This window comes from Solanum lycopersicum, chromosome 4 (genome assembly GCF_036512215.1).
Source record: "Solanum lycopersicum chromosome 4, SLM_r2.1".
In the NCBI taxonomy this organism is placed as follows: Eukaryota; Viridiplantae; Streptophyta; class Magnoliopsida; order Solanales; family Solanaceae; genus Solanum; species Solanum lycopersicum.
In genome coordinates, this window is record NC_090803.1 from 54932064 (window position 1) to 54957370 (window position 25307).

Here is a 25307-nt window from a genome sequence, read left to right on the forward strand (position 1 = left end):
TGTGCAAAAAACGAAACGATCAATAAACCGAACCAATAAAATGTTATTGGATTATTGGGTTTTTAATGGGTTTAGAAAAAATAATTATTGGGTTATTGGGTCGGTTTCAGTTTTTCCTATTGGGTTATTGGTAAACCGATAACCCAATAAGACGATAGTTATTTACTACTTTACCCTTCCTCAATATCAAATATACATAATTTAATACATAAATAGATTCAATATTAGCTTTTCAGTATCTCAATAGTTAGTACTTATACTTTTGGCGCCTTTAGTCTTTACATTGTAGGGTTAGAAACGGCGGCAAGTCCGCAACAATCCAAGAACCAATAAGTCTTCGAGGAGGTTTTGCAACAACAACAACGACAGTGAGGATTTTTTAACCTTTTCTAATTTCTCTTCTTCTCTAATATCTATCCTTGTGTAATTTCTTCTTCTGTAATCTCTATTCTTTTCTTGTTTCTCCATACTCAATTTCTCAAAAATATGATCTCGCTGTGAAATAATATATACAACCAGAATCAAACACCCTGATTTAGATTAAATCTGGTAAGCATTTGATTATTTTTCTTAAGAAGTCTTTTCCTTTTCAGCAATGTTGAATACTTCCTTTAAAATCTCTTTAGTTTACCTTGAAATTATTTCATTATTGTTGCATGATTAGTGACTATTGTTGAAATCATATTTTACAGAGACACACATATGGCTGAAAATATTTCAACTGATGAGGTCGTGATCCTGGGTGATGAAAGTATTAACTCAAATGCTATGCGTCAAACACAATCTGTTCAACCAAAGGTTACAAAAGAAAGAAAGAGAAGGTCTCGAGCATGGGATAATTATGGAACATTTGTTGATGAAGAAGGAAATAAGAAAGCAAAGTGTAAGCATTGCGGCCAAGATTATTTTGCTGATTCAGTTAAAAATGGTACAAAGGCAATGCTTACTCATATGTTAACATGTCCAAAGATGCCCAAAGTTGTTGACAAAAGTCAAACTCAAATAGGCTTTCAATCTGTTCAAGAAGGGAATACATGTAATGTGATTGTTGTTTCCAGGAAATTTGAGCAAGAACAATGTAGGAGAGCTTTATGCCGCATGGTAATTGTGGATGAACTACCATTCAAGTTTGTCGAGAAGGAAGGTTTTAAAAACTTTATGAAAGTAGCGCAACCTCATTTCAAGATTCCTTCTCGTACCACTATGACACGTGATTGTTTTAAGTTTTATAATGAAGAAAAGCAAAAGTTGAAGAGAGTTTTCGGAGAAGCACGTCAAAAAGTATGTCTGACAACTGATACTTGGACCTCTTTGCAACAGATTAATTATATGTGTATCACTGCACATTGGATCGATAATGAATGGATTATGCATAAGAGGATAATCAGCTTCTGTCCAATTTCCAGCCATAAAGGTGAAAATATGGCTAATGAGATTATTAAGTGTTTGCATGATTGGGGCTTAGATATAATATTTACCATCACAGTCGATAACGCTAGTTCTAATGACGTGACTGTGAAAGAGTTGTCTAAGATGTTCACTAAACGGGGGATCAATTTCATGAATGGAGAACACCTTCATGTGAGGTGTATCGCGCATATTCTAAATCTTGCTGTTCAAGATGGTTTGAAGATGTCTGTTGTGTCTATTGAACGGGTTAGAAAAGCAGTTAAATACATAAGGTTGTCTCCTGCAAGGTGTAAAAGGTTCCAAAAATGTTGTGAAGATGTTGATATTAATTGTAAGAAATCTTTAAGTTTGGATGTTTCTACAAGATGGAACTCCACATACTTGATGTTAAATAGAGCTATTGAGTTTGAAAGTGCATTTTCCAGCTATTCTGCTCGTGATATTAGCTTGTTACATTACCTTAAGTTTGTTGAGGATGAAGATGGAAAGGATGAAAATGGAAGCGCTATTGGTGCCCTTTTGAGTGATGACTGGGACAATGTAAGAAAAATTGCTAATTTTCTTCAAATTTTTTATGAATACGAGAGAAGTATCTGGATCACACTACGTCACAACAAACTCACATTTTCTTAAAATTTGTGAGGTTTCTTGTTATTTGAAACAATTGATATCAAACAAAGATGATAGTGATGATCTTTTGGGTAAAATTGCTTCAAATATGAGAAAAAATTGATAAGTATTGGGGTACTCCAAAGAAGATGAACAAAATGATTTTTATTTATTGCGTTTTGGATCCTCGTCACAATTTTGTTTCAGTTAGCTTTGCACTTCAAATGATGTTTGGGAAAGAAGCTCCAATTTTAGAGAAAAGAGTTGGAGACTACATGGAATTGTTGTTTGGTGAATATGTAAAGTCCCTTTCTAAAGATAAAGGTAGTCAACACTCTTCATCTTTATCTAGTTCTTCATTTGAAAATTCCAGTTCACTGCTTTCAAGTTCAGGCAGTGTTGTCCAATCGATAGGATCTTTAGGGACATTTATGGGTGATCTAATGAAACATAAAACTGAAAATACAACAACTGTCAAAACAGCATTGCAAAAATATTTTGCTGAAGAAAATGAAGTTGAAAGCAAGAACTTCAACATCTTGTCTTGGTGGAAAATAAACTCACCCAGATTTTCCGTTCTTGCTGAGATGGCTCGGAATGTGCTAGCTATTCCCATTTCAAGTGTGGCATTTGAGTGTGCGTTTAGTACTGGTGGACGTATCTTGGATTCATTTAGGAGTTCATTAACTCCTAAATTAGTGCAAACTCTAGTGTGCCTTCAAGATTGGATAAAAAGTGAATCACGACCTATAAGTGTTGAGGAAGATATAGATGTCCTCGAACAGCTTGAACAAGGTAATGATATTTTTGGTCATAAGCATATTTTTGATTGATTAACGTAAATTCTTTATAGATTTGGCTAATACTAACATTCTGGATGAGTAATGTGGAGTTAAAACTCTTCTTTTTTTGCACTTGATCTTGATATTTGGTAAGCCACTCTAGCTACAAGTTGCTCTAAGTAATGTATTCACTTGATTTTCAAAGCATAAGACTCTTTCAAGATAATAAATTAGGAAATGAGGTCAGATATTACATATTGTCAAGCTTAACTTACTCAACACATGATACATATTTACTAATTAGAAGTGTTTGGAGTTAATTAAGGGACGTGATGATACTATAAATGGATTAGTTGCTAATTAAAATAGAATTGTTAATTTAGTAATTGTGCCTAATAGTATGCAGCTTACCGTGTTATTTAAATGTGGATGTTATGCATTTATGGAGACTATTTCATTAAATATGTTCATCATCAAAGTGTGTTCAATTTTGTCATTAAATGTAAAGATGTACTCTAATAGTCTATTAAACTGGTGACTGTCTTTTTCTTTTTCAGGCTATTTGATTTTTTGGTTAGGAAATTGGTGAGAACTTTGTTGATTATCTGGTGGATCAAGCAACTGTTCAAGATTGTCTCATTGAAATATTTTATTTTAGTTTTAATTCTAGTTCGTAATTGTAGGCGATAGCTTTTGCAAGTTTCTAAATGTTAGTAATTTGATCAACATTCAAAGTTTCCTATTATGTTTTGGCGGTAAGTTGGTAACATGTAATTATAACATGCGTACTATTATATATTATTTGATCGACATTTTTTTATTGGGTTAACCGAAAATTGAACCGATAACATCAAAAACCGATAAATTGAAAATCGATAAAAAATTTCTTATTGGTTTGTTATGGGGTAAGCATATTTTAAAACCGAAAGCCAATAAACCGAACCGATAATATATAAAACCGAACCGAACTGACCGATGCACACACCTAGGTACCATAAGTGACATGTCTCCTCCAAAACGGTTATATAAATCACAGACACGAAACTCTTCTCTTTCCCTAATTACTTGTTACAAACCACAATTATGTTAAGTTAATAAATGAATTCTGAATTTTATAGGCTTTGAAAATTCTTGAGGAGTTCTACTACATTCCCTACAATAATCATTTTAATTTTGTTAAAGAATGACAAAAATTCACATTGGTGGTTAATGAGATGGGTGAACTCTTTATAAGATTTGAACAATCCTCATCCCTTTGATCTAGCTTTTGGGGTGTAAGTTAGGCCAAAGACCTAATTTCAACAAGATATCAAAGCAGGGTCCGTCTCACTCGATAATGAGCCCCCAAAAAATCAAAATTGTCCACGCACCAGATACTAAGCACTGGGTATGAGGTGGGTGTTAAAAAATGACAAAAGTCCTACATCGATGGTTAATGAGATGGGTGGACTCTTTATAAGGCTTAGACAATCCTCCTCCCTTTGAGCTAACTTTTGGGGAGTGAGTTAGGCCTAAGACCTAATTTCTAACAACTTCCCCTTTGAAAACCAATTTTCTTACATATTCTCCATTAATAAGCATTTGTTTTTCTTGAGACAAAAATAAATAAATTGTTTTTCTTTTTTGTCTAACTAGGACCAATTTGGGCCCCAACTTGTGGCCTTAAACAATTACTCTTCTAAATTCCAGTGGTTGTAACGTTCGTTAATCATTAATTAGTCGTTACAATTGATAATTCTTTTGTGACAATAATTTAAATTAAACTAGCAAAAATATATGTCTATCTTCCTATTAGTACGGATAAATACGTACAGAAGATATATTTTCTTTCTTCACAAGAAGTAGGTGTTCTCGTGAAGAAAATATATATATATTTTTTAATATCTTTGAATCTCCAATATGTCCCACAGTTTCATGCATGGATATAGTGTATTAGTTTACTTTTCATGTACTTTTAAATTTCCTTTTTGAAAATGGAGAAATTTTCATAAATAAGTATAATTTTATTATAATTATAAATAATAGCTATAATTAATCTAATTATAATCATTTACAATAATTTTAGGGAGTAAAGAGTTCGAAATAGAGAAATGAAGCGAAATATCAAAAGAGATAGAGGAGAGAGGAGTCGCAATCAGGTTGTATCTCAATCTAAAATAGGATACAACATATACATAGTTTTATTTCTATCTCAATTCTCAAATATCTCGTGTGTCGCTCCTCTCTCTCAAGCTCTCATATGGATACATATATTAGCTTTGACTAAGATGTTAGTGTACATCTTATCACCCCTAAAATAAATATACATATATAATATATATCAATTTTTGTGATACACAAATGAAAAACATTGATACAATGTTTGGAATTTGCATCACCCCGAAATTAAATACACATACATTTATTCTGATCATAAGTATATCAATTTTTTATTATACATATATATAATTGGTTGTATCAGTATGTATCAACCGATCAAAATACATCTTTTTTCTGATATATAGATACAATTGACTATATAATTTGGAAAAATTACATGGGATGAGAAACATCTCTAAGTAATTATATAATAAGGGTATAGTTTAATTTATTTACTTTCAATAATTATAATTTTATTTTTTTGTCATGATTAATGGGACCCACCACTTCTTTTTATACGGTAAAAGACCTTTTTTTGAGTTTGTATATAATTATATACAAATCAATTTTATCTTTCCTATCCCATTCCACCTCTTTCTCTTATAATCACTCCTCCTCTCCTATTTTGAATTGTCAAAAATTTCACGTTCTCCTTCAAATATTTCGTTCAATTTTCACAGATAACCGTCAAAATATAGCCGTGAATCAATTTTTTTTGTCGTTTCCTTCTTCAACAATTGTATATATATTGTGCTTCTTTGTTTTTTCATTTTTTTTTAAAAAAAAATCGTTCTAATTATTTGATTGTAAGCTTTTCAAAATCAAAATGGATGCATCATCTCCATCTATGAGGTTTACCACAATATGTCATTGCATGTCAATACTGTTGACAAATTACCCTCGTTTTCAATTGGTTTGACTCAAGATTTTGGGGTTAATGTAGGGCTATGGCAAAAATCAAACAAGTTCAAGATGAACATCAATGGAAGAAATGAGATCCAAGAAAAAAAAATATAATGGCAATTCAGAAAGTTATTAACAACGCCATAGTTAGCGGCATTAAAATTATTAAAGGAGGAACTAAGAGAAAAGCCATAACAAGCGAATCAGAGGTGAGTGAACCTGAAATTGACAGATCTGAAGAACATCAAGATCATCAAGTACCAGCTTAGAATACAATTTTAGATAAAATATTCTATTACTTATGTGCAAATATACATAAAATGTATGTTTAAGTAATTTTTGTATATGCATAATTGTATATAGTATGTTGCATGTTTAATTCAAACGTGTTTTAGTTATTTATGTATTCCCATTAGATATATAAACGAAAGACATAAAAGAATACTTTAAGTAGATGTGTAGTTTATGCTAAAGTTATATTGTACTTAATTATTGGAATTTGTATATTCCGTTAGTTTTATACAAATTATTTAAGTTATTTATATAATGACTTGTATACTAGTTAATAAGTATAGAGTGAATTGTATACTAAAGACAATTGTATATAGTTTACAAATATATATATATATATATATATATATATATATGTATGTATATATGTATGTATGTATGTATGTATATATATATAAGTATAACAATAGATTGTAATTTGTAAATATCATATATACAATTGACATAAGAATTTTGTACTACAAGTTTAATTAGTAATAACAAAATTAAATTACACTCATTTTCGTGTGCTCATATACAAATACATTGCAGCTAAAATTTTTTTAAAAAAATTACTCAATTTCATAAATGTATATAATTGTCTCATACGACTTTGTATATACTACACTTACATACATTTCAACACATACATTACTGCATAAATTTGTATATAAATATTAGAAAACAGAAACGGATTTTATACAACTATATTACAAAATACTCAATTTCATAAATGTATACAATTGTCTCATACTCATTCACATATACTAAATTAATATACATTTGAACATACACATTACTGCAGTATATAAATCTTTAAACATATATACAAACATATACAATATACATTCAAACCATTTTTCATAAACAAGCCAGATTATCATATGTACAATTACACTGGGGATATATACAAAGTCACAGGCACAAATGATTACACGTAAATCCAAGATTGTATATACAAGAGAAAATTGTATAATTACATTTTTATGCAATCTACAACACCATAACAGATAAAATTTGTTTTATAATTTCAGTATTTTCGATATTCTAAACAATTGTATAATATATTGCAATTCAAACATAAAGTTTTCTTCAATGAAACATTACATGTCTTTGAATATGTCAAAAAATTGATTAAAATGATGCCTCAGTGATGCATAGAAACAAGTTGGTTCTATCTTTCAATCGATGTAGAATTCTTTTTTGGAAAAAAAAATTGATTTTGAACATTTACCTTAAATTATGGCATTATTTAAATTTATTGTTACCTTATTTAAGGTTATCGTTACTATTCATGTAAAAAAATTGTTGTATAAATTATAAAAAAAAAAATATTTTATACAAATTTAAAGCTACCTAACAAACCAAACTATACCTATTGAATGTAACTATGCAATCTATTTTCATTTAATGATATTTCATAAAATAAGTTTGTCATATATGAAATTTTCATTAATTTAAGATGAAGAAAAGATCCAAACATTGAACAACAAATTAAGAGCCCAAAATGAAAAATAACAAATTTAGATATAAAAAAGTTCAGGTGAAACTGTAATACGGTTTCATATCGTATTAATATGTTCTAAAAAACAAAGAGGTAGAAGAAGAAACAAAGAAGAGAGATTTACTATATCACATTCAGTATACTTATATTATATAATTTTTTAAAGCATGTTTACGTCATGTATATATCTTATATGATACTGTAGGCGCTAATAAGTATATATTTAGCACAATATTCGTTGAATTAGTCAAATTAGTTCATTAGTTGGTTCACATATATAAAAAAATAAAATAAAATAAAGGAGAGAATAATTATTTGATTTCATCAAGTCAATATGTAGTTGACAATAAACAAATTGGTAGCAACTGCATCTGTGGGAGTCCACCAGTAGTCCATGTATTGTGCAAAGTTTGTGAGTAAATGGACAAATTATTAGGTCTACTTTTTCTTCACTCCCTAACTTAATACTCCATTGAATAATGTCAAATATTCCACAAGACTTTTGACCCAACTTACTCTTCATTAATATTCATTCGAGTGTAGGAATACAATTACTTCTTTGAGTAGTATAATACCAAAATTAAACATAAAATAATTAGTCGTGTTATATGAAATTTTCTCAAAAAATGTATAGCTTGAAGGACGAATGTTAACTTCAGGAGCACCATTTTTGGTGTATCATTAAAGATTGTATATATTTAATGTTAACCTCCATTATAGTATAGCAGAGTAGTATAGAGATCCACCAAGTATTTATGTACTGTAGGTTGAGGCGAAACCACATGATTATCAGGATGTCCAATTGAATATTATTTTTAGAATAAATATGATTCATAAAATTATTAAATAATATATTGCGAATATCTCAACACGATAGACGGTTATAGATTCTATCTAGTGATTATATCAGTGACATTTTTGGGCACATGATGGTGACGGTTTGACGGTGAACGTTTCATGAGATAATTTGATTCATTAGTTAAATATGTTTTACATGTACTATCCAACAACATTACATTTATGGCCAAACCAATTATTAATGAGCTTACTAGTATAATTTATATTTTTGGAATTTGTTTTTGGCCTCATATTTTTTTAATATTTATTTTACCGTTTTAAATATTTTTATCTTTTTAACATGAATAACTTTTAAGTAGAAAAAGAAAATTTATTTTTAAAAAATAAACAAATTATAGTTTTCTTAATTTTTTGATCATTTAGCACTTCTCTTCCTCAAAGACAACAACTATCTATATGTGTTTTCACATATTGTTAATTATTAATTTTCTCTCTCGATTTATATTTTTTATCAATATCAAAATGACCGACAAATAGTAATAATTTAATTTTTAAATATTCATTTTTCCATAATAAGATGATTTATAGTCATTTCCACAATTAGCTATGGTGCTTTTAGAACAGTAATTTTATAAGGTCTTATTTTCTTCTTAGATTCTTTGTTTATACAAACTATATTATATAAACTGAGACAAAACGAATATTTTATATTTGTTTAAATTATTGATTATTTATCTTGAATTTCTTATAGTAATCCATATTTTTCCCTAAAAAGAAAAAGAAAAGGTTTCTATCTGCTCTTTTTGTAGGAAAAAATCATGACATTATAAATAGAGATTCATTCCTCTTAAATTAGCAACATTCACAGTATAATTCTTAACGGCTTTGAAAGTTTTCTGTAGCAGCCAGAGAAATTATTATCACTTGTATAAACCTCCTATATTCAGGTTGAGTTATGTGAGTTAACTTTTCACTATATTTTATATTTTTATATATATATATAGTCAATTAATTGAACACATTAACTTTTTATGTCTTTCAATATTTATCGTTTATTTTTTTAATTATTATCTTTCAAAGAAATTTATTTTGCACCTAACAAAGATGTCTCTAAACTCTTACACATATGACAATAGACAAAGATAAAGAAATCTGAACGACAGTTAGGAAAAAAAAAAAGCCAAAAGCGCGTAGTATTTGTTGGATACTATGCTTGTCTAATTGCTCCATGTGATGTGATGATAGTCATATTCTAAGACTTTAACATTAAAGTCTCCTCCTTATACTTCCCATCACCATTCACACACATTATTATAAAAAAATAAATTTCTCAAATTCAGATCCATTTCAAGCCTTTAAATCATCAACCAAAAACCATATAGAATTCAGTACATTATGGCTCTATTTGTTGTAACTCAACACTTTGCTAACATACTTTTAATACTCTTACTACTTTCTTCATTCATTTCTGCTCATACTCAAAACAATGCTTCATCAACAACAAGAAGAAGAATATTGAAACTACACATTGATGATAATCCTCAACCAATTAAGAAAAAATCCATTGCAATCATTGATGATGATAAGAATCCTCAACCAATCAACAAGAAATCCTATTCAAATTCACTTTCCACTTCCAACAATCAAACCAAACTCACTAATGCCTCTTCCAAGAACCAAACCAAGCTTGTAAAAACTAAACTTTCTTTATCTGATTCAGTTTCTGTTTCAACCAAGAACAAAATCAAACTCACCCCAGAAGAGAAACTTGCACTAAAATCCCAATTGAAAAAACTCAATTCCACTTCCACCAAATCCTCAGATCTATACAAAACCACCACAAAGAAACTCAATGAATCCAAATCCAAAAACTCAACAAAATCCCAATCATCTACCAGGAAGAAGGATTCAAATTCACAACCCTATTGGTTACTAAATGACGAAGATGATTTAACCACTGGTCTTACGGACTTACCATCTAAATTCCAAGAAACCCTTTTACCAGATTTAGAAAAAATATCAAAAACCTCAACTGTCTACCTCAACAAAGCCAACAAACATATCACCAACAACTTCAAACCCATTGTGGGCAAAAAATATGCATCCACAATAGCCTCCATAACTTCATTTACCTTCATTCTAATCCCTCTAATTCTTGTTTCTCTCATTTTCAACAAAATCAAAGCTTATTTTTCACTCCAAAGACTCTTAATCTTCACCCAAGTTTATCTCTCCATTTACTTCTCCATTCTCTGTCTCTCTTCTCTACTCACTGGGTTAGAACCACTGAAGTTTTTCTACGCTACATCGCAGTCCACCTACATTTGTCTACAGCTCCTTCAAACCCTTGCTTATGTGTTGTACCTTCTGATGCTACTGATGTACCTCGTCTTGGTATTTTCTACTAATACTGGGCCGGTTACGAAAATGATTGGGCTGACCCAAACTTTTGTGGGCTTTGCTGTTGGGCTTCATTATTATATGACGGTGTTTCATAACGCTCTGTTACGTCAGCCTCCTAAGACTAGTTGGAGGATTCATGCTATTTATGCCACGTGTTTTCTTTTGATTTGTCTATTAAATAGAGCTGAAAAAAGGAAGAAAACTTACTTACAAGAAGGTGGTGAAGAGGGTAAAATGAACTAGAAGTAATTTTGTTTGTTTTATAATTACTTAGATTAGGAAGTGAGATGAGATAAAAAAAAAAATAGAAGGAAAAAAACATTGTTTCTTCTATATTGCAATTTGTAATTTATGAGGGTTTTGTTATATATATTTGAATAAATGATGCAATTATAGTAACATTTGGTTCTTTTATTCGATAAAAAATGAGGCTAGTGTAGAACATCTCCCACTATAAATATGGTTCTATACTTTTAGAAAGGTATTACAGACGTAATCAAAAGGGTAAAAAGTTTAATACATTTTCTCATATGAATTCGATATCTCGTAACTTGAGCTATTAAAATGGGTTTAGCCTATAGGGCCGGTTCATCCCAACCTGTTATTCATTAGGATTTGCATATGATTTTTCAAACTCATCTAAAACTAGAGCTTATAAGTTCGGTCCATATAAGTCATTGGCCTTTGAGACTTGATTAAGGTCGAGCCAAGATTGACCCATGGATCAAAATTTTTTATTTAAGGTTAACTTAAAATAATATCATTAGTATATTATCTAATTACTTAAATACATGTTATGTTGTAATATTATGAAACTTATTAGATTTTGATACGTCTATAATCATCTATCTCGAAATATATGAACTCAAAATTAAGTTAAATTTGTTTTAGATACAATTTGTTCAAGTAGATTTGCTAAATTTATGATACATAAACAAATCTCACGACCTCGCCTCCCTCCATCTTTATTTTCACTCTCTTATCTCGCTTGCTTATCTGGTATATGAGATACATGCTTATTGCACTAGATTTTTTGTTAGTGTTACAATTTCATTATTTGTTCATATTGAATTTGAAAATTTTCTCATTTTCTTTATGTTTATAGAATTATAAGTTCGAAAAGAAAAAAAGGGCTAGCCCGCCCCAACCCTCAGCCTTTCTGGGGTTGGATTGGGTTGAACATTTTCAGATCCTTCAAGATGAAGGGTTGAACCGCCCTTACCTTTCAAATTCCTTGATCTCTGCGAGACTTGGGTCGAATGACGTGGACCATAACCAAACCAGAAAATGACAAATCAATCAAAAATATCATCAACGATTTATGATTTATTTAAATATCACATAGTTTGATTTACAATATTATTCGGTGCACCCATTCATCGAAAAAAAAAACATTTACTTAATTCGAAAATTTGAACACCTCAGCAAAAAATTTAGCTACACCACATTGACATGTTACACCACGGACGTCAATTAAAAAAAAAATGGTTACACCTCTGGCAATGAATATACACACACTGTTGACTATACTAGTTAGATTAATTTTGAGCCATATAATCATTCTCCGGCAACGGCCTAATCGCGTAATTGTTCTCCGACGAAGACCTGGACGGAGCTCCCTCTGCCATTGGCACTTCAGTAAGTAATGGTACAATTATTGCTGCTGAATCTTCCAGAAATTCCGGTCTTGTTTCAACTAATATACAATTTTGCGCGAAAACAAATAATACTCCCAAAAATGCGAAACCTAAAAAACCCAATGAAATAGTCCAGACCTCAGATGTGATTTTTCGATGATCATTTCCATCGTCAGCAGAAGGAGCGGGGCTAGGAGCAACATTCACTTCAGCAACAATAGCGAAATGCCCCTGTTTTCTCGTTGAACATATATTACCATTTGTCACGTCACTAAACTCGATGTAATTATTCGAGTCAAAATAAACACACTTGAACGAAGACTCTTCTGACTCTGACTCAGGCATTACGTCATTAAACTTGATGTCTATAGGATTTTCCAATGGATGGATTTGCAATTGTGATTTATTTTTAGCGCACATATCCATCGCATCATAAGTCAAAATACCCAAAATTGGTGTTCGATACATATAACCAATAGGTAAAGGATAATAAAAAGACGACCAATTACCAAGATTTTGATAGACAAGAACGATTCTCGTTACATAAGGCTCGACAGTAATTCCGGTTGGGATAAGAAATTCATGATAATAACCATATCCTCTCCATTTTAAGCTATCTCTTCGAAGCATCAACGCCGATATTTTAATCCCAAACAAGTTAGAAGGAACAGTTCCTTCATAAGCAGTACCTGTTTTTGTCTTCGGCCATAATAATGCCTTGAAAGCATATTCTTGAAGTAATGAATCAAGAGAACTTTTTGTTGAAAATTCCGAATTTATTGATTCAGATCCAATCGCAGCACAAATAAGAAACCAAAAAATTGTGTATATATAAACAATTACTGAATGCATTATGAAATTGGGACAATTTTTATGTAAACTAGAAAAAAAGAGATGAAAATTGGAATAGAATTTTTGGTATGCAGGGGAACAAGTAATTAAAGCTATAGTTTTTGTTAAAAATTAAGTCAACTATTAATCATGTTAGGGTGTATGAATTAATTCCTTATTTGTTTATTACAGTTAGGTGACCGAAAATGTCATATGTACAGATCATCTAGGCTCTAGCACTATAAATATTAAAGTAAAATATAGTAGATAAATATTAATAGTATTCAACTTCACAAAACTTATATAGTAGTTGTTTAATCTAAGCCAGCTTTAATTAGTTTTAACATTAATATAATATACAATGGTACGAAAGGACATATTTTCATTTGTTGAAATAATCAACTTATATATAGATTTGTACATATTGACGTCGTAGATTTTTAAATTATAAATATTGTTGTTGCTCGTAATTATATTTTTATTAATATAAATAATATTTTTGACTGTTAATATTTAATCATAAATATTATTCTATTTATTCGTATATATATATCATTCCATTTATTCATATTTATGTTATGGTATTCAATTGATCACATAATTTAAAAATGAAAGGAGAAATAGTTGAAATTTGTGGAATAAATCATAGTAAAAATTTAAGGAATCCCATAGTGTAATTCAATAATTTCATTCTGTCCCGATAAATTTAGTATTTACAAAAAAATTCTTAAATTTGTTGAGCCGTGATACTTTAGACTCTAGTGATACATGGTAATTTTAAACTGTTGAGGAAAAAAGGGGGGAAAACGGTACAGTTAATGTTGTTAATAAAACAACTAAATTTACGGTAACATATCATTAATCAACATAAAATCAGCACTTAATTGGATATTAATTTCAAATTTTGAAAAACAAAGATTATATCATCTATTTTGAAAACAATTTTTTTGAACAATCTGTTAAATTTCGAACTACAGTAATTTTATTGTTGTTACAGTGGATTTTTCAAGATGAATACATCGATTTTGATGAGACATTCCGGAATTTGGGTGAACGAATTGCAGAATGAAAGTTACAAAATCAACGGAATCATTGTTGGAGATTCAATTTCGTATCTAATACATGTATCAGAAACATAGACTAAACAATATACACACTGATTCTATATGTATCATCAAGTACAATTGATGACGCATTTATTAAACTTAGTGAATGATACATTATAACAATTTTCAAAACATGTATCAGTACATCAACTAAACAACTAATACCTTACTGATACATGATATCAGTTTTCATAAATTTATACTATATGCAAAACATGTGATACATATCTACTACATGTATCAGTGAATTGACTAAACACTGTACACACTGATTCTATATGTATCATCAAGCACAGTTGATGACGCATTTACTAAACTTATTGAATGATACATTATAACAATTTTCAAAATTTCATGATACATATAAAATATTATGATACACAACAAATTCATGTATCAATTCACCATCTAAAACACTATACACACTTATTCAAATGTATCGGCAAGCACACTAGATTTCTTAAAATTTTTACTAATTTCAACAACAGTTTTAAGTACCAAAATACTAACCCGAGACAATGTAGTTCTAACAAACTTTAACTCTTTGAGTCCTGTTTGGCCTTATGCAAAGTTGATGCTAGAGGAAGAGAAAGGGGAAGTGGTAACTGGGAGAATGTATTGGGATGAGATGAAGATTGTCTATTTGTTTTTATCACCTTAACTTCTTCTAAGGCAAGAGGCACTGGTTCTTATGTTTTTGGTGTGTAAGCAAAAGATATGGAAGTAAGAACAAAACGGTAGAAAGATATGGAAGTTATCCTACTTCCTGATTTTTTGAATTTTGAAATTCAAAATTTCAAAATTTGGTCTTTTATTTAAAATTAATTAAATTTAATAATTCAAAATCAAAAAGCTGATTAAAAGGTTGAGTGTTTAAATGAATAAAATTTAAAATTCAAAAACTAATTTAAGAGGTTGAGTGTTTTGATGGAGAAAAAATAGGCATTAAAATTGATAAATGTGTATTATAGGAGAGAGAGTGTAATGTATCTAAAAAATTACACTAAAATTAAAAAAAAAGGGAATTATGTAATATTTAAAAAAAGTAGGGAAAATTAGAGAATATAAAAATTATAGTTGTGTATTTAAGTTATTTTAATAGGATAAATTATTTAAGTACACGCAATTATTTATCATATTTTCAATTTTCTCTACCATTTTAAAGTAATACAAAAATCCCTATTTTTCACCCAAAATCCAAACCGTTCGATACATTATTCTTCTCCACTCCAAAATTCACGTTTCCACTCCTACATTCGAGTTTGTGTCTCTCCTTATTTTGACTCATACAATTAAATCAGTTGTCTTATTCATCCTAATTTGAATTTCAAAAGGTTTCTCTCTGGTGAATCAACCTCAAATTTCTAAATAGATAGTCTTGTCTTCTTCAATTTGCTGTTTTGCATTTTTTTTCCATCAATTTTGTCGGATACATATGGATACTCCTTCGTTTAGTATTAGGATTGCTCAAATAGTTACACCTAACACCAATCGAATTTTTGATTTTGAGATCACAAATGAGTTGATAATAGATCTATAAGGTTGTACGATCCTTTAACAATGACAAATCAACCTTCAGAGAAGACAAAAGCAAAAAAAGGATGTACCCGCGTCATCGAAATCAAATGTTGAAAAAACACCATAGAAAATGGTAGAAAAATTGCTCCGGTCATTTCTCGACCTACACTACCCAGGATATACATTTAGTATATCTATCTCTTTGTTTTAAATGTTTGTCTTCACATGTTATAAGTTGCTTTAAATTCTATACATAATTGTTAAAATAATAATATCATATTGTTATGTATCTTATTTTAAATGTTCCATTTTTACACATAAAAACGCTATTGGGAGGATAAGATTGGAAATAGATAATCATATCTAGGAAAATCCTTATATTAGATCATTTGAAGTGTACTTCAAATCACAATTGGAGGAGAAAAGGAGTTTCAAAACAAAAGCTCCACTTGATGGGTTTATCGAAATATTTCAAGACTCTGAATAAGCATATATTACGATATATGAGGTGTTAAGGGTTGAACTACTTTTCAAATAAAAGATATTTAAATCTAGTTTCCATTAAAATAAATCTCTCATTCATTTTATTTTAGATTAAAAAAGGTTATGCATGCGTGTTTTACTACAAATATATGCGGTGCTAAGGCAATCTATGGAAAAATGTATATTTTTAATAATTTTTTATTAAAAATTAATATATATGACGTGGCAGGCGAGTGTATTCACTTTCTAACACAAATCTGGGTGTGACCTTTTAGGAGACCATATATTCCATTTTTAAAATGCATAGGGAGTATTAAAACTCTTGTAAAATATGAGCGTATAGCTAAAAATTCGATAATAGATTAAGGAAGCATTTGACTATTTATACAAAAGTAAAGAAAGTAATTATCAATAGTTTAGTCATACATCGTACATATGGATATAGATCACATAGATATACGATTTTTTAGTTAAAGAAAGTAAGTGATGATTAAGTCATGATTTATATGATTCATGACTACAATGTGAGATGAATATCTAAAGCATACTGTTTATTTATGACTTAATTATTACATGTTTATGTATGAATCAACGTATATTTATATATCTAGTTATCTATTCCGCAAGTAATTATGAATTTATAATCACTATATGAAAATATAGCATACTTTATTCATTTATTTTTACTTTTCCACTATATAATTTTGAGATGTCTAACAATATTTATCCAATTTATAAAACTAACTAGTAATTTATCATTTTGTGTCTATTCTAACTTTGCTAGCTATTAGTATTATTTATTATTTTTCAATATTTATATACTCTCTCCGTCCTCAATTGTTTTTCAGAGTTAGGTCATGCACTTTACGTAAGGAAAATTTAATTCAAGGTGTAATTTGACTAATATAACCCTACTATACGAATAATATCAAAAGTCTATCTAACTTTTCAATTCAACAAAATGAAATAATTATTAAGGGTAAAATTAAAAAAAAAAAAATTATTTCGTGATTATTTAACTTGACAATTATGAACATTTATTTTAGTATACTTGCCAAACAATTATGGACGGAAGGAGTAACTTTTATTCGTAGTATATAAAATGTCTTAATAAGGACAATTTGATAAAATTACCTCTATCATAATCTGAGTATAGCAATAAATCGTGCAAACAAATGACTTTAATGATCAAACGTTTACTTACTCCTTTCATTCCTAATTATTTGTTTATTTTTCTTTCGTAGTTACCCTAATTACTTATTTATTTTGACAAATAAAAAAATGACAAATATTTTACCTATTATACCTCAATAAAATAACTAATTACTTTAAAAAATATAAAATTTATCTACACTTCATAAATAATAAGAATAAATAATAAATTTATTATGTTATTAATTATCTTTTTTAATAAATATATATAAATCTAAAAGTAGATAATTAATCAGAAAGAAAGAAAATAATTAATTTGGCCTCAAAAAAGTTAAGACAACCGACGAATTCGGACAAGAGTGGGTGTCGGTGGACAAAATTTGGAAATATTGAAACACAACATAACATGTCTAGTCTCTAATCACCGACTAATTATTTACACATTAGCAATTAATTATGATTAATTGCTTAAATTTCACCAAGTTTATCCACCTAACCATAGAACTACTATATCGTCTTACTCGTTCCGTCTCGTCAGTTCTCATATTTATTGGACTTAGTGTATTTTCATTTGTTTATTATATTAAAATGAAAAAAAAAATTGTTTACTTTTATTACTTAGCTTCTTAATTATTTTATCATTATCGGTGGTAGTTATTATTTCAATATATTTTTTAAAATAATAAATTTATTATATTTAAAGAATGATATAATAATTTTTTTATTTACTGCTTCTTAAGGGATATATAAAGTTAATTATGAAGAAAAGACGTATGAAGGAGGAAGTATAATTTTAAAAAAGTAAAAGAAAATTGCTTATTATTTTTGAATTTCTTTTGATACTCTAATAATTATGAAGAAAAGACGTATGAAGGAGGAATTATAATTTTTAATCTTTTTCTCGTAACAAAATGATGTGATAAATATTTTAAATTAAAAGTCTCAGATTCAAATTAAAGAAACGTCTGAGAATTTGAGTATAGGTTCTTCGTTAGTATATAGGTTCATTTAGTAATACTCCTAATAATCGTGTTTTTCCACCCTCACGTATTGTCATTTACGATGAAAAGCACTTAAATTTCATGTTGCAAAAAAGTAATTGCTTCATTATCAAACAAAAAGAATGAATTAGAATCGATTTTATTAACTGTATCTCAATGTTCTCTGTCAATTCATACACATATATTAACGACTCTATTGTATAGGATCTATGTTTGTAAATAGTTGGTTTTATTGAAATAAAAGAGCTTTTAGCTCCACCAATTAAAAAAATAAAATAAATTGTAATAAGAAATAGTCAAGTGAATTGTAATTTAAGCAAAAATATAAAATTTAACTAAAGAGTATTTGGAAAATAGCTTGAACTTTATAAAAACTAATTATTTTAAATTATTTAGAATTTAAGAATTATGAAAATTGATTCGAATTAAAATTGAATGTCTAATATAATATACAGTATGATTTAAACTCATAGGATACGTTTAACCATCAAATAGATTACATTATCATGTATGTAATAACAAGTTTAAATTATATGGATAATATAAGAATTGAAAAAATAAAAATATAATAATGTGTATAAATTAAATTGTGATGAAAATTAACAAAATAAATACGCACACCATCCATCTCTCAAAATAAGTGTTATTTTAGTAAAAATCACATCAATAAAAAATTTATTAAATATAATGTACAATTTAAGTAAGCTATTCATTTATAGTTAATAAATATCACTTGAAAATTAAATATTATTAAGAACACGGAGTGTAAGGATATAGTCGGAGAAACATATTATTTTTATATTAAATTCGTAATGAGACACTTGTTCTAGAATAAAAGAAAATAATAAGTTTTTATATGTTTGAAAAAATAATTGATCTACTAAGTTAAGTTATATATGTTTGAAAAAGTAATTCTAATATCTCAAAAGAAAGTATTCATATTATTAGACGATTCATTCCTTAATTTCTTTGCTAATGATTATTTATTATATAACAATAATATTCTAACGTAACTACAAATAGTTACTATCTTTTTCTATATTTAATTGTCATGGTTTCTATTTTTAAAGTTCAACTATAAGAATTTTGATTAACATTTTCAAATATATCCAAAAATTTCACGCTTGTCAAGTGAATTTAACTCTGATTGAATTGCTTCTTGTCATTTTGATCAATCATTTTTTTATCGATATTCTATAACAGATTGAGGTTCAAGATCCTCATTATCTTGCATGATATTTGTTGCATCATTATATGCAAATACATAATCAACCACTATTTCTGATCGATTCAGATTTGTTTCAATATCTCTTAAATTTATGGACATTTCATTATTCCTTGAGTTTCAAGTTCATTGATTCTTTCATGAATATCAGAATTACTCAAATTTTGAAATTTCATATGAGATTATTTCATAGTGTCATCTTGACATTTAATCTTTCTTTTTCTAGGATTATGATCCTTAGAACCTAATGGTCTACCACGCTTTAAGCGTACTATTGATTTATTAGCTATGACACTAGTGCATGGTCCTATAGGGACATCAATTCAAATTGGGACACTCTCTGCAGGAATATGTGATTTATTAATCCTAGTTAATAACAGACTGTATGTTTTTAACATTAAATCAAGTTAAAGACTTAATATAATACAAACACGTGATAAAGTTTAGCATTTGACTAACACTATCATATTAGAATCATATAAATAAATCAATGAAAAATATATACTATTTAATTAAGATGGAACAAGCTAATGAACTATAAAAATATGACTAAACTAATTTAAAATACTAATACTTATGGAAACAACTATCATTACATGAAATTTATTAATAACTACTACAAAAAAAAATCACTCTTCCATGTTCACAGAACCATCACCAATTAAGTGATCAATCTTTCCTTCAGGATGTGCGAAGAAATCTAGTACATCCAAGTGCGTGACGTCAACTTGATTTTCAGAGATAAAATTTGCCTCAGAATTTTTCTCTTTCTTCTTTAGCGATTCTTGATAAAGCTCAACCAAGTGTTTAGGAGCACGACAATCACATGCATAATGACCTCTTCCACCACATCGAAAACAATCTTCCCTAGTTGCTTCACATTTCTCGTCCTTTCTTCTTTTTTTTCTTTTTATTTGATGAATGATTAACACCAGGAAAAGAACTACGTTGTTGATCATAATCACGATCACGTCCACGATCGCGATCACGATTAGGGTTGCGGCCTTTTCCACGCCTAGCATGGTGGGCGTACGCCTCATTCACTTCAGGAAGTGGTGCAGATCCAGTAGGACGATTTTCATGATTTTTCAATAATAAATTATTATTTTGCTCAGCCACAAGAAGATGAGAAATTAGTTCATAATACTTTTTGAAATCTTTCTCTCGATATTGTTGCTGCAAGAGCACATTCGAAGCATGAAAAGTGGAGAATGTCTTTTCCATCATATCAATCTCACTAACTGTTCCTCCACATAATTTCAACTGAGAAGTGATTCTGAACATGGCAGAATTATACTCATGTATAGACCTAAAGTCTTGTAGCCTTAGATGCATCCAATTATATCATGCCTTTAGATGTATGACTATCTTCAAATGGTCATATCTTTCTTTTAGGTTTTCCACAAAACAAGTGGATCCGTAATTGTCAGATATTCGATTTTCAGAATCTCGTCAAGATGATGACCCAAGAATATCATTGCTCGTTCACGGTTTTACTTTGATGCCTTATTTTCTTTTTTTATGGTGTTTCCAAGGCTCATTGCATCAATGTGGATTTCAGCATCTAACACCCATGAGAAGTAGCTTCTGCCTGAACTTTGAAGGGCAATGAACTTTAGTTTCGTAAGATTGACCATTAAAATTAAAAACAAAAGAATAAATAATACCTTATTAATTCTTCAAACCTAACCTTTACTTTTTAACAAAATAGAGTCTCGTAATGATAACGTGTTATGAAACTATAAAATAAGAAGAAGAAACTAAAGAGAAGAGAAGAGCAGACTAATTTCTCTTATGAATCATTTTACAATGAATAGGAGCTCTCTATTTATAGGAAAAATCTAACTTGGTCCCCAAGTAGAACTCTTAACCATATCCCCAAAGAAATTCATAGACATTCACTATAATACAAATACTTTATAACACTAAAATAATTCCTACCATTTAGGAAAAACTACATAATATGACAAACATCCCTACATATTCAAAAAAAAATAGCTACATTTTGTTTTTTTCATAATATATTATATATGGATATAATTACACAATAAATAGCGAAGATAATTATATATAAATAAATGAATTTTTTATATATATTTAATATAAATAAATGTTAAATAGTAAATTTATTATTGAATGCCTAATTAATTATGACAAATACATTTTACTTGATCTTTTCCCAATATTTACCATCATCAACTTTTTCTCTTTCATGCCTAATTAGTTTGGCTTAAAGTATTTTAATTAATGAATAAGTGAATTTCTTTCTGGACAATTAAGAATGTTGACATGCTTCATTTTGTATGCATATTCGTTGGTATCTTATTTAACTATATTTATGTATATTCGTATACAACTACATTTTTGTATGCATTTTGTTGTATTTTATTTAACTGTATTTATGTATATTAGTCTTTAACTATATTTTTGTATGCATATCCGTTGTATCTTATTTAATTATATTTATGTATATTGGTATTGCTAAATAGTAATTATTGCTCACACGGTTTAGTCTTCCTGAGCCATTTTTATCAAGGAATATCGATAACATAACTTTGATCAGGATGAATTTATAATAGGATTTACTGTGTCTCCTAAAATATCACATTGGTTATAACATGTTCTTGTTTAATGTTAAATCCAATAAAAATAGTTGTATGCAAATTAAAATCTATTTTATTCAATAATTGTATATTTACTCAAAAAGGTACATTCTAAATATGTGGGTATGTATTCCTGTGTATTTTTAGTTAAATGTATTTCAATTTTTACCTTCATTGATTTTCTAGTTATCTTTTTCTCCTAAGTTTTATTCCATCATCATACAATACCACATCTTTAGAGACAACAAAGAGAATGGAGTATTTAAACTGATGCCAATTGTCCTGCCGATACCCGATAGACATATCGACTTTACAAAGATAAGAATATGATCGTATGTCTTTAAATAAGTAATTATTAGCTCTAATGTTAATAATGGGAAGTTGCTCATGGATGTAAATAAGCACAATGAATTATATTTAGAGTCAATTCCTTATTTAATTTATTATATTTAAAAATGTATTCTTGTATAAATAGAAAAATAAAAAATGTATACAAAAATACAGCATACAAAAGATAAAAATATATAGTTATTTATCATAAATCATACTTATAACTATTGAACTTTAATAACCCTATAAATATAACCACTTCACCTCTATCACATATCTTATAACTTTGTTTGTGTACAATGCATTTGACACAACTGTTATTGTTGATACATAATCTTAATTGTTATAAATCTAAATTAATATGAATCTGATTTGTAGTTATATATTTGATACATAACTTATATATTGTTTGTTATGTATTGGGGAAAGGAGCAATATATCCGCAACTTCTGGAAAACTCAAAATTATTATAATTTGGATTCACCAAACAAATCCTTCCACGTATCTTTTTGATATATTTGCCATTTAACTTTGCGCACATATTTGTTCATGTATAGTTAAGTATCATGTCACCAACTTTAAGGCTCCACGAGTATAATATTTTTTTTATAATTTAAAATATACTCACTATTTTAACTCATTTAGTAGAATATGATTCAACCAATCAAGTAATTAAGCACATAATAATATAAATAAATAAATAATCAGTAAAATCAATTCACAAAATACAATAACCAACAAGAAAATCCTATAATTCTTGGATTAAGGAGTTTAACTACATATGATTATGGAAAAATATTCAATACAATTCCAATAATTCATGAATAGAGAAAGAAAGAAAGACACATGATGAACCCATAAGTTATACAAATAGATTTATCATTTCTTTTGATCAATGACTTTCTAGTGTTTTTCAACTTAAAATTGCAAACAAAAACAACAATATTATTTAATGGAAACTCTTGAAAATATAAAATTTTATTAAATCAAATTCATGAATAAATTCATAAATTTTTGAAATTCATATAAACACGTAGGAGGAACTCCAAATAATTAGTCAAAAGATGTGAAATAAATATCCCTAATAAGTTCAAAAAAGCAAGCAAGATTTTCATTTTCATTATCGATGGGATTTGGAATATTTGGAGAGTCGTAGAAATAACGTCTACAAGTAAATAGATGAGTAGATGCACGTTGAGCCGCTTGATCCAAATCACCACTGAAGATTAACTGATATTTCATATTTTTGAAATCTGATTTCAAAAGTATATACTGATGGAGACACTTCCTGTAAAGTTTTTTATATTCTAAATTTGTTTCATTTGTAGTAACCGATAAAACATTCCTTGCAATATTCGTATAGTTTGAATATGCCATTTGAATTGCAACTGTTTGAATATTGAATTTATTTCTTGCCCATATTGCCATTGTATCATTTCCAAAAACATTATAACAAAATTTTTTTACAGTAGATGAATCACAAGCTCTCTGAATTATTGGGGTGATAGCATTTGCTCTTAAATTTGAATGAAACATTTCAACACTTAATAGAAAAATGTAGGGAAGAAGGAATATTAGTGACATAGATGAAGAACTAGAAATTAGTCTCCCCATTTTTATTTTTTTTTAATCTCACTTCAACTTATCCCAATTTTTAAATATAAAATGCAAATAATTAATTATCAACATATATGGAAATTTTCTTAAATTTATTTAATTCCCTTATAATATGGGATTGAGATATTCCAAATTTGCCTCCATTGTAATATTCAAACATCATCTTAAATACAAATGTTTAAATGAGATCCAATAATCAATTAACGTATAGATTTGTCTTTGATAATTTAATCAAATAAAAAAATTATAATCAATCCGAGTGTTTAATTGAAAACAATTTGATTACATCTTTGAAAGATTTTTTTTTATTTTACTTAGCTAATCAGCTAATTAAATAAATATCATGCACTTATACACTAACACATGTTTAACCGTATTTTTAGTCTATATAGGTTTTGGTCAATCAAATTTTATTTTTTAAAAAAAAAATGTAAATAAGAGTATAATGTCTAGCCCTGGAAAAAAAAAAGATTTATTCTATTGAAGTAATTTTTCATAAAAGATTAAATGAGTAATCTAAAAATCTAATAAAGTTACCTACTAAAACAAATTAAAATATAATAATACTATTAAAATTACAGTAATCACCATTGCTAATCTGTCCAGATCTTTTTTGTTGGAGTAAGATCCTCAAAAATAATAGAGATAACAATAAATTAAGAACTTACCATATATATATAACCTCATGATGTTATTTTTTTCTTTTTTTTTACTACAATTCTAATTCCTTTCCAGCAAGAAACCTATTTAATTTCCACCAATTTCATGCAAAACATATCCCGAAAAGATCTTTCCACAAAATTAAACTTTCACTCACCAAAATTTTCCAATATTTATCAAAGTTGTTTTCTATTTTTATTCTAATCCTTTTTCCCAAGGAAAGTAAATAAATAAAACATATTAGCACAAAATTAGTATTTATGGAAATAACTCATACACATATTTTTTTTAAAATCAAAAGCTACCCGAATATGCATATAACTTTT

The 25307-nt window shown here is 28.3% G+C and overlaps 4 protein-coding genes across 4 annotated transcripts; 2 read left to right on the forward strand and 2 right to left on the reverse strand.

The window, feature by feature from the left end:
• The first annotated feature begins 702 nt into the window (after positions 1-702).
• Positions 703-2852, forward strand: LOC104647033 (zinc finger BED domain-containing protein RICESLEEPER 2-like). The gene is made up of 2 exons (XM_010321593.3): positions 703-1999; positions 2227-2852. Exons 1-2 carry the CDS (start codon positions 703-705, stop codon positions 2850-2852), a joined length of 1923 nt encoding a protein of 640 aa, XP_010319895.3.
• A 4878-nt stretch (positions 2853-7730) lies between these two features.
• Positions 7731-11217, forward strand: LOC101261612 (uncharacterized). The gene has a single exon (XM_004237351.5). The coding sequence runs from the start codon at positions 9811-9813 to the stop codon at positions 11059-11061; it is 1251 nt and encodes a 416-aa protein (XP_004237399.1). The 5' UTR covers positions 7731-9810; the 3' UTR covers positions 11062-11217.
• A 907-nt stretch (positions 11218-12124) lies between these two features.
• LOC101261319 (uncharacterized) lies at positions 12125-13493 on the reverse strand. The gene has a single exon (XM_004237350.5). It carries the CDS (start codon positions 13305-13307, stop codon positions 12357-12359), a length of 951 nt encoding a protein of 316 aa, XP_004237398.1. The 5' UTR covers positions 13308-13493; the 3' UTR covers positions 12125-12356.
• Positions 13494-20647: 7154 nt separating this feature from the next.
• On the reverse strand, positions 20648-21055 carry LOC138348185 (uncharacterized). Its single transcript, XM_069296809.1, has one exon. The coding sequence runs from the start codon at positions 21053-21055 to the stop codon at positions 20648-20650; it is 408 nt and encodes a 135-aa protein (XP_069152910.1).
• Positions 21056-25307: the final 4252 nt, after the last annotated feature.

Bases quoted from the DNA above. Each gene is read 5' to 3' on its own strand.
- LOC101261612 (XM_004237351.5), top strand. From the start codon at position 9,811: ATGGCTCTATTTGTTGTAACTCAACACTTTGCTAACATACTTTTAATA.
- LOC138348185 (XM_069296809.1), bottom strand. From the start codon at position 21,055: ATGTTCAGAATCACTTCTCAGTTGAAATTATGTGGAGGAACAGTTAGT.
- LOC101261319 (XM_004237350.5), bottom strand. From the start codon at position 13,307: ATGCATTCAGTAATTGTTTATATATACACAATTTTTTGGTTTCTTATT.
- LOC104647033 (XM_010321593.3), top strand. From the start codon at position 703: ATGGCTGAAAATATTTCAACTGATGAGGTCGTGATCCTGGGTGATGAA. The intron at 2,000-2,226 runs GTATCTGGATCA...ATTTTGTTTCAG, and splicing joins TTTTTATGAATACGAGAGAA to TTAGCTTTGCACTTCAAATG.